The sequence below is a fragment of the Dicentrarchus labrax genome, unplaced genomic scaffold (assembly GCF_905237075.1).
Source record: "Dicentrarchus labrax unplaced genomic scaffold, dlabrax2021, whole genome shotgun sequence".
In the NCBI taxonomy this organism is placed as follows: Eukaryota; Metazoa; Chordata; class Actinopteri; family Moronidae; genus Dicentrarchus; species Dicentrarchus labrax.
The window spans coordinates 29,466,676-29,479,031 of record NW_026136704.1 but is presented as its reverse complement, the minus strand read 5'-3'; the positions used below and the strand labels follow the sequence as shown (position 1 = coordinate 29,479,031).

The following is a 12,356-nucleotide window of genomic DNA, read 5'->3' as shown; positions in this document are numbered from 1 at the left end:
ACAGCAGAAATTCATTTTGTTGAATAGTTAATGGCACGGGCTCAAAATCGTTCAGTTTTATTGTTAAACACTCTAAAGAGTTTTCTCTAAATACGTGTTCACCTTCAGTTCACGAGCTGAAAAACAGTAACTCCATGGCATTAAATTAGGGTTGTGTTATTATTATTATTTTAATTGTTTCATTGTGTGTGTATCATCCCAAAAAGTAACACACATCTGTGAATGCATTTAAAGTAAATGTAAATCTGAGAGATCTGTAATTAATAATTCTACTGAGATAAGATTTGTTAATTAGCATTTAGTGCAAACCTTTAAACTGCATATTTATCCACATCTTTTCAATCATTTAAATGTATTCATCTTAGATTTTACACATTTTAGGACGCTGATATGTGTATGAAAATGTCTAATAATATGATTTAATCTCATGTTTGCAACCTGTTCCACACTGATTAATAAGGAATAGAGAAGAACAGAAGCACTGACTGTTTTCTGAAAGTTGAAACTCTCTCCGTCTTCCCTCCTCTTTCCCTCTGATCTCTCCCTTTTCTCCATCCCTCTATCTTCTCACTATGTCAGAGCTGTCATGGGGGTATAATGACGCATCGTCTTCTTCTCGGCCCAAACTTTGTGTTGCGTTCCATCCAGGTCACAAAGCTGTATGTCAATGTCACAGGAGGCCACACACACACACACACACACACACACACACCAACATACACGCACACACCAACACACACACACACACACACACACACACACACACACCAACATACACAAGAGCAAAGGGCCACATACATTCACATTTTCACTCTTATGTGTGTGAAAAAGGGGCATACATCCCACATGTGCAAAGATAAACTGATAAAAACACACACACATAAAACAATACACAATGTTCTCTGAGATGTACATGGACACCTGCATGTACACACACACACACACACACACACACACACACACACACAGGAGGACAGCGGACAACTGTTGAGGTTGCTGGAGTTTGAACTTTGAAGTCTTAAGCAGGGGACTTTAGCTTAATCTGCCTCCCCCTGATCCACAGGCTTAGTCGCCTCTCTCTCTCTCTCTCTCTCTCTCTCTCCCTCTCCGCCTCTACCTCTCTCTCTGTCTCTCCCTCATCACTCTGTCTATCTCCACTGTGTCATCCTCCTCTCTCTCTCTCTCTCTCTCGCTCTCCCTCGCAGTTTTTCTCCTTTCATTCTCTGGCCCATCCAGGAGCACAGAAACCCCCTGAAGGTTAAAAATAAGTGCAGGACAGAAAAGCCGGGATACAATGACTGACACACACACACCCACAAATATATCCATACACACCACATGTTCGAACATGTACACACGCAAAGATTTTAGGACTTTCTGACTTCGTTCCTGGTATGGGAACAATACACACATGAACAAAGTACACAACGGATACTTGTACACAGAGATACACATGGGGAGGGTTTGGGCTGGCTTTCATCCTGTAAGTTTGAAGTTTAAGTGGTCTCCTGAACAGACTCTCCTCTCTTGAGAACATTAAACTTGTCATCGTGCGCACACACACACACACACACACACACACACACACACACACACACACACACACACACACACACACACACACAGGAAATTACCTCATTTTACTGTTAAAGTGAAAAATATGGCCAAAGAAGAATTAAATTTCAAAACACTGTAAGGAAAGCAAATACAAAATATATTTGTGGTTCAATAAATCAAAATCCAACTGCCTGAATCATTAAAAATGTTCCTGACTTGTAAATGGAAATGAACGCATTAATGAATGACTGTCGGTTTGCCACTTCAGACTATGAATCACTTTTTTGCTTACTGTTAAACATTCACTGTGTTTCCTTTAACCGGCTCGACCCTCCGCTGCCTCCATCATTACACGCATGTTGTGCAGCCAAGACTCAAACCGTTCAAATCCACAAAACTTTAATGGCTGCCTCAAAGTTTCCAGAGATACCAAACATGTCCAGCTGAATTTTGTGGATGAGTGCAGAGTTTAAATTGATTCATAATACGTGTCAAATATTTCCATTTGCTGCTGAATGTAAAATGAACACTGTATTGTAACTTCAGTGAAGTGTTGGAACAAGCACACCTTTGTTGAGTTGATGGGGTGAGATTCCTACACAGGAGAGTTTCCCTTTTTAAGTGGAGGCAACGTTTGAGCAGCAGGAAGATTATTTCTGGTTGTCATTCTGGCTCCTCCTTCTGTCTGTCACTATAATCCTTCATACCAACTCTCCATTTCTTTCTTCCTCACTTTCTTTTCTCTCAAAATTATGACTTTGTGCTAGATTTCCCGACAGGTGTAAAGCAGAATGTGATTTGTGTTTAAACATTACAGTATCTCCTACAAGTGACATTCAGATACAACTCATATCATACCAGAACCCCCTGCATCCACCACATCACCCCTGTTCTGCAGCGACTCCACCGGCTCCCGGTCAAACTCCGCATAGACTTAAAAATCCTCCTATTTACGTTCAAGGCCATCCACAACCTTTCCCCTCCTTATCTGTCCGAACTCCTCCATATCGCCACCCCTTCCCATTCCCTCAGATCTGCCTCCTCTGTCCACCTCTCTGTCCCTCCTGCCCGCCTCGTCACCATGGGGAACAGGGCTTTCAGCCGCTCTGCCTCCCGACTCTGGAACTCACTCCCACCGGACATCAGGAACCTGTACTCTCTCACACTCTTCAAATCAAGACTAAAAACTCACCTATTCAGAACTGCATACCCCACTTAACTATCCACATTGTCTTTTCTTGTCTGTTTCTTATTTCTTACTGTTTTTATTTTTATGTATTGTACGGTGTTCCTCGAGTGCCCAGAGAGGCGCCTTTAAATAAAATGTTATTATTATTATTATTATTATGGGTAGTAAAATGAAAGAAAATGCCACCTTGATAACTTATTCTTATATCTTAAATCAGCAAGGACATGTCTGTAAAATGCTCTCTGCCTCCGTCCTCTTTTCACCCGGCTATTCCTACAATATCTGGACTAAAAGTAGAGCTCTGGTTGGGTTAAAAGCCTCTTAGCCAGCTTTTAGAGTGGATCTTAATACAGTAACAGATAAAAATGTCAACAGTATAAGATGAGAAACCACTCTACACATCTACCTCCCAACAGTCTAATACTGAATGTAAATCGCTAATGAGAATATGAATATGTGATGTGTATTAATATACAGTTAAAAACTGTTTCAGTCTGCAGATATATGTGAGCTGCTGTTTGACTGGAGGAATATGAACTACAACAATGTCCTGGCAGCAGCGTCACAAGCGCATACAGTAACTTGTCAGGAAGGCCATTAGCTTCTTACGTTGTGTGTCAAAATAAAAGCACGAGAAGATGAATGTGTAGAGCATGCAGTGCTGCAGGTACTTCACAGATAATGTAAAAACATATTTGTTTAAAAAATGCAAAAATCTGTTTGTGTAATGAACTGTCAGATAATACAATATCTCCTCCCCTCTCCTTTCTCCAGCAGCCCAGATGGAGGGGGGTCAAAAACACCTCCCCCTCTTCTGCTGAAATCACTCCCCATGTGGCAGAAATCTATACTTTTGCCCGTATGTCCCACCCCCAGCTCATTTTCTCCTCCTCACTTTTCTTCAAATTCCCGCCACATAGATACTAAGTCTTAAAGAAAGAGACGAGTGAGAAAGAAAGCCGTCACATCTGAACCTGATTTTTCATGTGTGTGGTGTTCATGAATTACAGCAGTGATAATATAATGCAGACACTCCATCATTACTGTTTGGAACAGATAAGAGAAGCACAGAGAGAGAGAGAGCGAGGTATTGTGCTGACTCAGCAGCGAGGCAGACACTGCAAATCACAGGACTGACAGGAAAAGAAAGATAAAATGTTATGTAAGAAGGTAAGAGAGGAACATATTGTAAAAGACAGCTCAGGAGTGTAAAACCCTGATCACAAGTTAGCAGAATAGAATGGAATAGAACAGATATATTGTCAGTGCACGTGTCTGTTGTTTTCTTTTCTTGAATTTATGTTATTATTTAGTTAAAGAGGCTATAATGGATATTTTTATGATAACAATCAAATGACAATGTAAAAATAATGTGATAGTGTGAAAGAAGTTGCTCATAGTGATGAACCTGCAGAGAATTATCGACTTTAAGGAGCTTTATGGTGGGTTTCAGCATTGTTTATCTGTCCGCGTCCACAACTTTACTGTTCCGGTTCACTCTCACTGGCATCGTAGTGTCAATTCCAGCTGCAGCACACAGCTGTTTGCACAGGAAAAGTTCTAGATGTGGAGAACTGTAGTCAAATAGATTTGACAAAGGATTTGAAAGGATTCAGATCTGATGAAATGCTATCAAACCCCAACCTTATTTCTTTCATTCACTGATCAACAACAAAAGCACAGAAGTTTTCCTGTCGGTGTGTTTGACTCATTTTTTTGGCCGGAGCTGAATTATTTCTCTCTTGCCAGCGAAGTCTTACACTCCCACCTCTTCATCATCTGACAAAAAGTGAGCCAGACTCCACTTTTTCCTGACATTTATTGCGAACTTCCTGTGTAGGGAGGCAATAACAGGAAGTAGGAAACAGGTGTTAATGCCGGAGTTGAAATGTCACAGGAAATGACCCCTTTCTCCTGCAGGAAGTAGCTGGAGGGAGCGGCCAGGAAAACAACCAGACTCGTGTATATGAGTGTTTTTTACCATTCAGCGATTACAACTAAACAACGTCAAAGTGCTGCTGCAGTTTTCAGTCTGAATAAAGGCCAGTGTGGGCCAGCCCGGGCCAAAAATAGCCCCAGAATAATACCACAACAAAACCACAGGCCATTTACAGCTGATCTCACAGGGGACGCAGCTCCGGCTCTGCAGCTCACTTCTAAACACCATAATGCAACAATAACAGACGAGAGGGCATGTTTTACTGCCAATATGAATACAATATTGATGCAGTAAGTAGGTGATGCTTCACTACTTTACACACAAACACAGTACGGGAGGTCTCCAGAGTGCTTTGACTTTTATGGAACGATTGCTGATGTTTATGTGCTGCTTTTCTTCAAAGACCGTATTTACAGTACGCCAAAATAGCAGCAGGTAAACAGAGATCACTAACGTTAAAAACGTGGACTGTACAACACATGGACGTGGTGTGTGACATTAGAGGGTAGAATCTGGGTTTACTGCTCGCCCCCAACTTACACTAATATTATATTGTCAACATGATGGAGGTTGCAATCAGCAACCGCCACGTCTGAGTGTCACAGGCGAGACTCGTTAATGAAGGCCCAAAAGCCCATATTGCACTGTACAGTACAGTTCAGTTTACAGCTGAGCAGCTGCCACTGTGGTTATGAGAACATAATTTTTCATTTGGGTGTTTTACTTCTGTGATAATTAAATTGTTTGTCTCTGGCATGCTGAAACATACTTTAACAGTAGCACAAGTAGGTAAGCTTCAAATAGCAAGAGCAAACTGTTACATGTACATCTATAATAAAAATATCGTTCTAAAGTTAGCACACAGTAATCACCAGAGGCTTCGGCTCAAACCAGACCAAGTGAGGCTGGAGCAGCAAAAACCTCTGAGTTTAATGAGCTGAGCATGGGTGCATTTTATTGCTCATGAATTACAATTTTCTTGTTTAGAAAGTGACATTATTGATATAAACAGCTTAATCAGCTTAATGGAACAATCATTTTAAAAATCTACACCAGGACTTTTAGAACAAGTGAAATTAACTATTGAGACCCTAATTGTTTGTGAAAAATAACTATGTATTACTTTGTAGAGTACTTTGACTTCACTGTCACAGAGTCAGCATCTGGTGGCCTTTAGAGGAACTGTATCTGAAAATAATTTCCAAATTGGTTTCAGATTGTTAGGACATGATATGTTGTGAATGGATGAATGCATTAGACTATTCAGTGAATATTTTCAGCTGTAAGATGTATCTGTCACTACATTACAATAAAAATAATCACTAAACTAACTACCTGAAATCAAAGTTAACAGTGCATTATGGGAGTTATCAGCACTGTTTGAACTATTGTTCAGTACTGTGAGTCTAAACTTTTACAGTTCAACAACTAACACAGTTCAAAGTGCTAAAAATTAACATTTTGTGCATCAACCAAACTCTGTCAATCAGTTTTTTAAGAGCACTTATCACCCAAACTATGAATCTGTAATTTGAAGTGTAACATGAGAGCGTGCTGCACTGTGAACACAGTGATTGGCAGAAACAAAAACAAACAGAATAATAAAAGCAATAAAATCCCTCAATAAATTCTCTTCATCCATATGTCATGTCAGAGCTCGTTAGAGCCGGTAAAAGAATTTATTCAGCTCATAAATCTTCTTCACTGGTCTGTTGTCCTGTTATGTGGCCTTGAAGCGCGGCGTGTCGTCTGTCAGTGTCGTCGCTGCTCTGTTTTTCTTTCTATCAGCAGCTGCTTCTTCCAGCGAAGCCCTCCGTCACTCCGCAGCTGTCGGCTAACAAGAGTTCAGATCTGCTTCCAGCTTTCAGTCACCCACTCAGCCAGCCAGACTCTCGTTTCTGGCTCCGTTTGTCCCCTCTCTCTCCATCTATCTTTACATCATCTTCTTCCACACTCTCCGTTTATCCATCTTCCTCCCAGTCTCTCGTTCCAACTCTCTTCCTCTCTTTTTACAACATCACAAACACCCTTTGAACATCTCCTCTTTCTCTCTCTCTTTCTCTCAGCATCTTTTTTCTCTCTCTCTCTCCCAGTCCCAGGAGTTTACCAGTCAGGCCAACAGCACATGCTGCAACAGCCGCGCTCTTGACAAGACAAAGACATTTTACCAACAAACCCGAAATAGTAGTTAATCCACGATTGCACCGCACTGGACGCCAATTCATCTGTCAAGGCCACACATGTGTATGATGGTGTGTATGTCAACGTGTGTGTGCCTGTATTTTCATATGAGGTCCATTCATCACATCAAAGTGAGTTTGTGCTGTTTTGGTTACAAAACTGTTTCCACAATGACAGCAATGCTTTTAAAACCCTGTGAGGGTCAACCAAGACATCTCAGCTTACAGCCCACTGACCTTAAATGTGTCTCAGTGTGTGTGTGTGTGTGTGTGTGTGTGTGTGTGTGTGTGTGTGTGTGTGTGTGTGTGTGTATAACTGTGTGTGCCGGGGTAAAGTTGTTGTACTTTGTTAAATTATTCCTACCTACATTACAATGCTCTGATTTTACTAAGTGGTCCTTTCATATTTTCCTGGTTTTATACTACTGATTTGCTTTAATTAGTAAAAACCTAAGAAGCCCTGATTTTAATTTTCAAAAAATATACAGTGTATTTTTTCTGATTAGTTTTTATTACATTTGAAACAATGGCAACACATTTGACAGCACAAGAAAAGTCTCTGTCCTGTAGCATATTATTGAAGCCGGAAAAACTTGAATAACATGACGTAACTAAGGTAATATAATTAAATATGTTCATAATCAACCTTTTGTACCTAAAATTCTCCTCATATTTCACCATAAGTAAGATAAAAAACATTTTCCACTGCATTGCTCATGGTGGTACTGTTGGTTCTCTGTAAATAATGTTATAAGGAGTTCAGTCTAGACCTGCTCTATTTGAAAAGTGTCCTGAGATAACGTCTGTTATGAATTGGCGTTATACAAATAAAATTGAATTGAATTGAATTGAATTGAATTAAAATGTCACTGTGATATAAAATACTTATATATAAATATATTACCTTTTTTGCTATAATTTAAAACTTTAAAAGGTTTTTTGTGTTTGATAGATGCTCATCCACCTGAACTGTCCCTGAATGGTGGAGGCCTCTGTGTGCGCTGAGGTTATTTTGGTCGGGGGTTTCTTTCTCTGTGTGTATCTGATGTGTGTCGTCAAATCCATTTAGTCGCCTCTCCAACGGGGTATAAATAACCTAAAGAGCAACAGGGGGATTCGCCCTCTATTATAAGTGTCTAAATATCAGCAGCTATTAGCCTGCTTGTCTCCCCGCGGCTGCTTGCCTTGTCCAAAACAGCATTACTCAACTGTCAGTCAGCCTCAGACGCTCATGCTGCAGAAGATACAAACTGAATAAAAACACAGCTCACATATTAACTCTGTGCAACAGGAAACATATTGAGGCGGGTAGTTTCGTTAAAGGAATAGTTTATTGTAACTGCACATGTTAACTTTTCTTGGCAGAGAGTTTGTTGAAAGGGGTGACATAACGCTCGTGTCTCTACTGTGAGCAGCTGGTTAGCTTTGCTTAGCACTAAGACTGAAAACCGCTCCTGGTATGGTAACAACATCCACAAACTGGCACCTCTAAAGCTCACTATATGACATGTTATATCTAATTATTTTAATCTGTATACAATCTGAAGAGTTCAACTTCAGAGCCAGTCGTCCACTAATCCGAAGGTTGGCGGTTCGATCCCCAGTTCCTCCTCGCTGTTGGGCAAGATACTGAACCCCAAATCGCGTGAGTGTGTGTGAGTCAGTCAGTTACCCATGAGCACTTCGCACCTTGCATGGCAGCCTTTGCCACCAGTGTATGATTGTGTGTGAATGGGTGAATGTACTGTAAAGTGCTTTGAGTGCTCGGAATAAATAAGTGCAGTCCATTTAACTACAACTTGAGTTTGATATGGACAGACCGGCACAGAGGTCTGAACTCAACCACATCCAACATTTTATTGCTCAACATCAGTGATCGACCTCACTAAAGCTCTTGTGGTTGAATAGGATGCCCAGGAAGAAGATGTTAAACAATTACCTTCAGCTGTAATAGGTGTGTGCGTACTTTGGTCATATAGTGTAGTGTACCTTCCCGAATTGAGGGGAATAACATTTAGAGCAATTTTTTGGTATTAAAATTAGAACAAGACAACAACTTTACAAACACAAGAGAACAAGACACCATATGTGCTAACACAATTCAATACTGTTATCTGGATGAGCCTGTTTGAGTTCAACTCAGCAGAGTGTGTGTGGGCTTGAGGATTGAGAGTGGGTGAGTAAGCGTGTGTGTATGTGTGTGTAGCCAGTATTGATTAATTATGCATAAAACTCTCTTCATAACTGCACCTTAGAAATGTGTGCTCTGCAAAAAAAACTCTATCTCTGAGGACTCTGTGTGTATGTGTGTGTGTACACAAGTCTGATAACTATAATTATTCAAAACTATAAAGGCGTAGCGCTCCTTCCCCTCCCCCGCCCCAAAATTCTGCTTATGACAGAGAATGAGAAATCGCAGCAGGGGAAACATACGCAACACTAATGCAACACCAGAGCTCAGAGAGGAGGAGGAAAAACAGAAACTTCTGGGAACATTTTTCTCTCTGCAGCAGATGTCATCTTTTCATTTTGTTGCTAATGATTACTTTGAATATTTATTTATCCTGTTTTTAAAGCCACTGCATCGCGCGCATGTGTGTGTGTGTGTGTGTGTGTGTGTGTGTGCTCGGCCACAGGCCAGGTTGAATGCACTGTCTAGCAGGCCTGAGCAGTCAATAGATGGAAACAATGCCAGACCTGACTAATCAATAGGGAGCAATCATGAAGAGAGAATGATGATAATCACTTAAACAGATTGGGATCATAATCAATGGCCGCACTAATTGTCCTCCATTACACAGCTGGTATTGGCACTCAGATTTAGCTGTACAATCAGCAGTGGAATGAGCTAAATGTATTGGAAATAAAGTTTCTTGGCAAACAACAACTTTGTGGAATCATTTATCAACATTGGTAGTTTCTTTCTAACATACAATCTGGAACTGTCTTGGATAAAATCACTTTGCAGAAGAACCGTGGAGATTCTTTTGGCAAATTAAAGCCATTACAAGTAGTGATAGGCTGATTAATCTGGCCGATTATGTAGCATTTTGAGATAATCGGCATTGACCGATGTCTGTGCTCAGGAGGTCGATAAACAAAAATGTCTTCAGAAACATCTGCAGGCAGGAACGATATTAGTGCTCTCTAAATATTGGTACTGAAAAACCAGTCGATCTTTCAATTACAAGATGAGAACATTTTACAACTCTGTCCCAGTGGTACTATCAATAAAAAAACTATTATACATGTCCACACACCTGAAATTGGTTCAACAACACATAGACTGCAGAAAACATTTCTACAAACAAAAACTTATTCCATCAGGACAACTGGAAACAAATCAACACAGGGTGGTTCTAATTTAAACAGAACCACCAAAACATGCTGCTGCAAACAGCAAAGTTAGCAGAACCAGAGGCTGATTGACTATATGACCAATGACAGTGACTGCAAACACGTATATAGTTGTAATTCTCTTTAAGTATTCTATAACAATAACATAATCATGCATACTGTGAGATAGCAATGCTCATAGCAACTCATCCTCCGACAGCACTCCATAATAACTGGTCCGAGAGACAGAGAGAGAGAGAGAGAGAGAGAGAGAGAGAGAGAGAGAGAGAGAGAGAGGGAGGGAGGAGTGGATGAAAAGGCTGAAGGCCACAGGAAGTCAGTGGGAAGGAAAGTTGAAGCTCCATGTTTTTCATTAAGATACTTCTCACACTAAATTGATCTGTGTGCGTATGAGTGTATGAGTGTATGAGTGTGTGTGTGTGTGTGTGTGTGTGTGAGAGAGAGAGAGTGATCAGGACACTCGCTCACACTTCCTCCCTCAGCAGGAAACTGTTTCCAGTTGGCGTGAGGATGTTTAGGTTTCAGGGGCTGTCAGTCTACGTGTGTGTGTGTGTGTGTGTGTGTGTGTGTGTGTGTGTGTGTGTGTGTGTGTGTGTGTGTGCTTACAGTTCATGTCACATGTGGAGTTCATGTTTTCACACCTCACACACTGAATCTTGTCTCAGTTGATGTCATCTCTCTCCCCACTTTCTTTTTCCTTTTTTCTCTTCCCTCCATCATTCCTTCTTCCTCTCATTCTTGGCTTCCCTCCTTCTTTCCCTCCGTTTTTCTCTTTCCTTTCACACACTTTCTTTAATTCTTGTCCCCTTGTTGTTCCTTTTGCCTTAGTTGTCTTTTGTTCACTCCCTTTCTCTCTCTCCCTCCCTCATCTGTTTACATATCTGTATGGTCGCCTGTCGTTTTTCTTTCTTTTCGCTTCATTCAGCTTCACTCAAACAGAAAATCACAACCCGACCACAGAAACGCACACAGTTTGTCATTCCAAAGGCAAACACTTCCCTCCCTCCCCTCCTCACACATCCCTTCAGCTGAGGCAGAGCTGACACACACGCGCACACACACACGCACACACACACACACACACACACACACAAAGTCAGACTGACCTGTTTGACGCGGTCGGGGTTGACGGTGGTCTGTGGCTGCAGGATGCTGACCGGCTCTGTCTTCTGGGTGCTCTGAGGCATCTCCCTCACCTTCTCAGCGATGAAGTCATGGACTCCGTTCAGCGCCTCCACCGTCCCCTGGATCAGACACACCCGCTCTGTCGTCCCTGCACACACACACACACAAACACACACATTGACGGAGAGGTTAGTGCATGAGAGTAAACCGAAGGCAAACACTACTTGGAAGAGATACAACAAGCTCGTTTAAAAAGATAATAGAAGCCTGTTTTCATCAGCTGTTGATATGCTAATAATCAAACCATTGCTTGTAAAGTCTTCTGTAACTCTGGCACATCATTGGATTTTATTGCTAAATTTGTGTCACTTTGATGAATGAATGTGTTTTGCCAACTTTTACATAAATTCGGGTTTGATATATATATATTACTGATTTGTTCCATTTAGGTTTTTCTCAAGCACAGGATCAAAAGGTTTCCACAGGTGGGTGAAGGTTTGATGTTGTGTAGGATGATGTTGTCCCAATTATGACTTGAACACTGAATTTTCTATTTCCATCACTTTTATGTGCAGTTCAATGAAAATTAAACCAACAGTGGCTCATACGGCTCATAACAACATTTGTAAGATAAGAAAAGATACCAAGAAACTGTAATGATCCCCGCAGGGAAATTATGTTGCTGCAGCAGCAAATAGTAACAGTAAAGAGAAAAAACTAAACACTGACTTATCAAGAAATGTAGTTGAAAATCCCAGTGGAGAAAAAGGAACGTATATAACATTTATTGTGGTATTTATAGCAGAAAACTAATTAAAAACTTGTAATTACACTTTTGATTGAAGCATGTTGAGGAAAAACACATTTTTGGAGAAGCAATATAACACACAATACTATTGTATTAAGTTGCTTCTCCAAAAATGTGTTTTTGATCGGCGCAGTAAAGAGAAACAAAGCAGAGAAAGACCAATGACACAAAGTCGGTCTGGAAGTTAAAGCTCACAACAAC

At 40.8% G+C, this 12,356-nt stretch overlaps 2 protein-coding genes across 3 annotated transcripts in view; one reads left to right on the top strand and one right to left on the bottom strand.

Annotated features, from left to right (window-relative positions):
* The window catches only part of LOC127362650 (rhomboid-related protein 4), a 424,067-nt gene that overhangs the window by 237,640 nt on the left and 174,071 nt on the right, over positions 1-12,356 (top strand). The gene's annotated exons all lie outside the window — the stretch shown is intronic.
* Positions 1-12,356, bottom strand: part of nova2 (NOVA alternative splicing regulator 2) — an 88,271-nt gene that overhangs the window by 17,706 nt on the left and 58,209 nt on the right. For both annotated transcript variants that reach the window (XM_051398622.1, XM_051398623.1), the window contains one exon: positions 11,329-11,495. In XM_051398622.1, the coding sequence (XP_051254582.1) occupies positions 11,329-11,495 (167 nt within the window). The remainder of the gene's footprint in view (positions 1-11,328; positions 11,496-12,356) is intronic.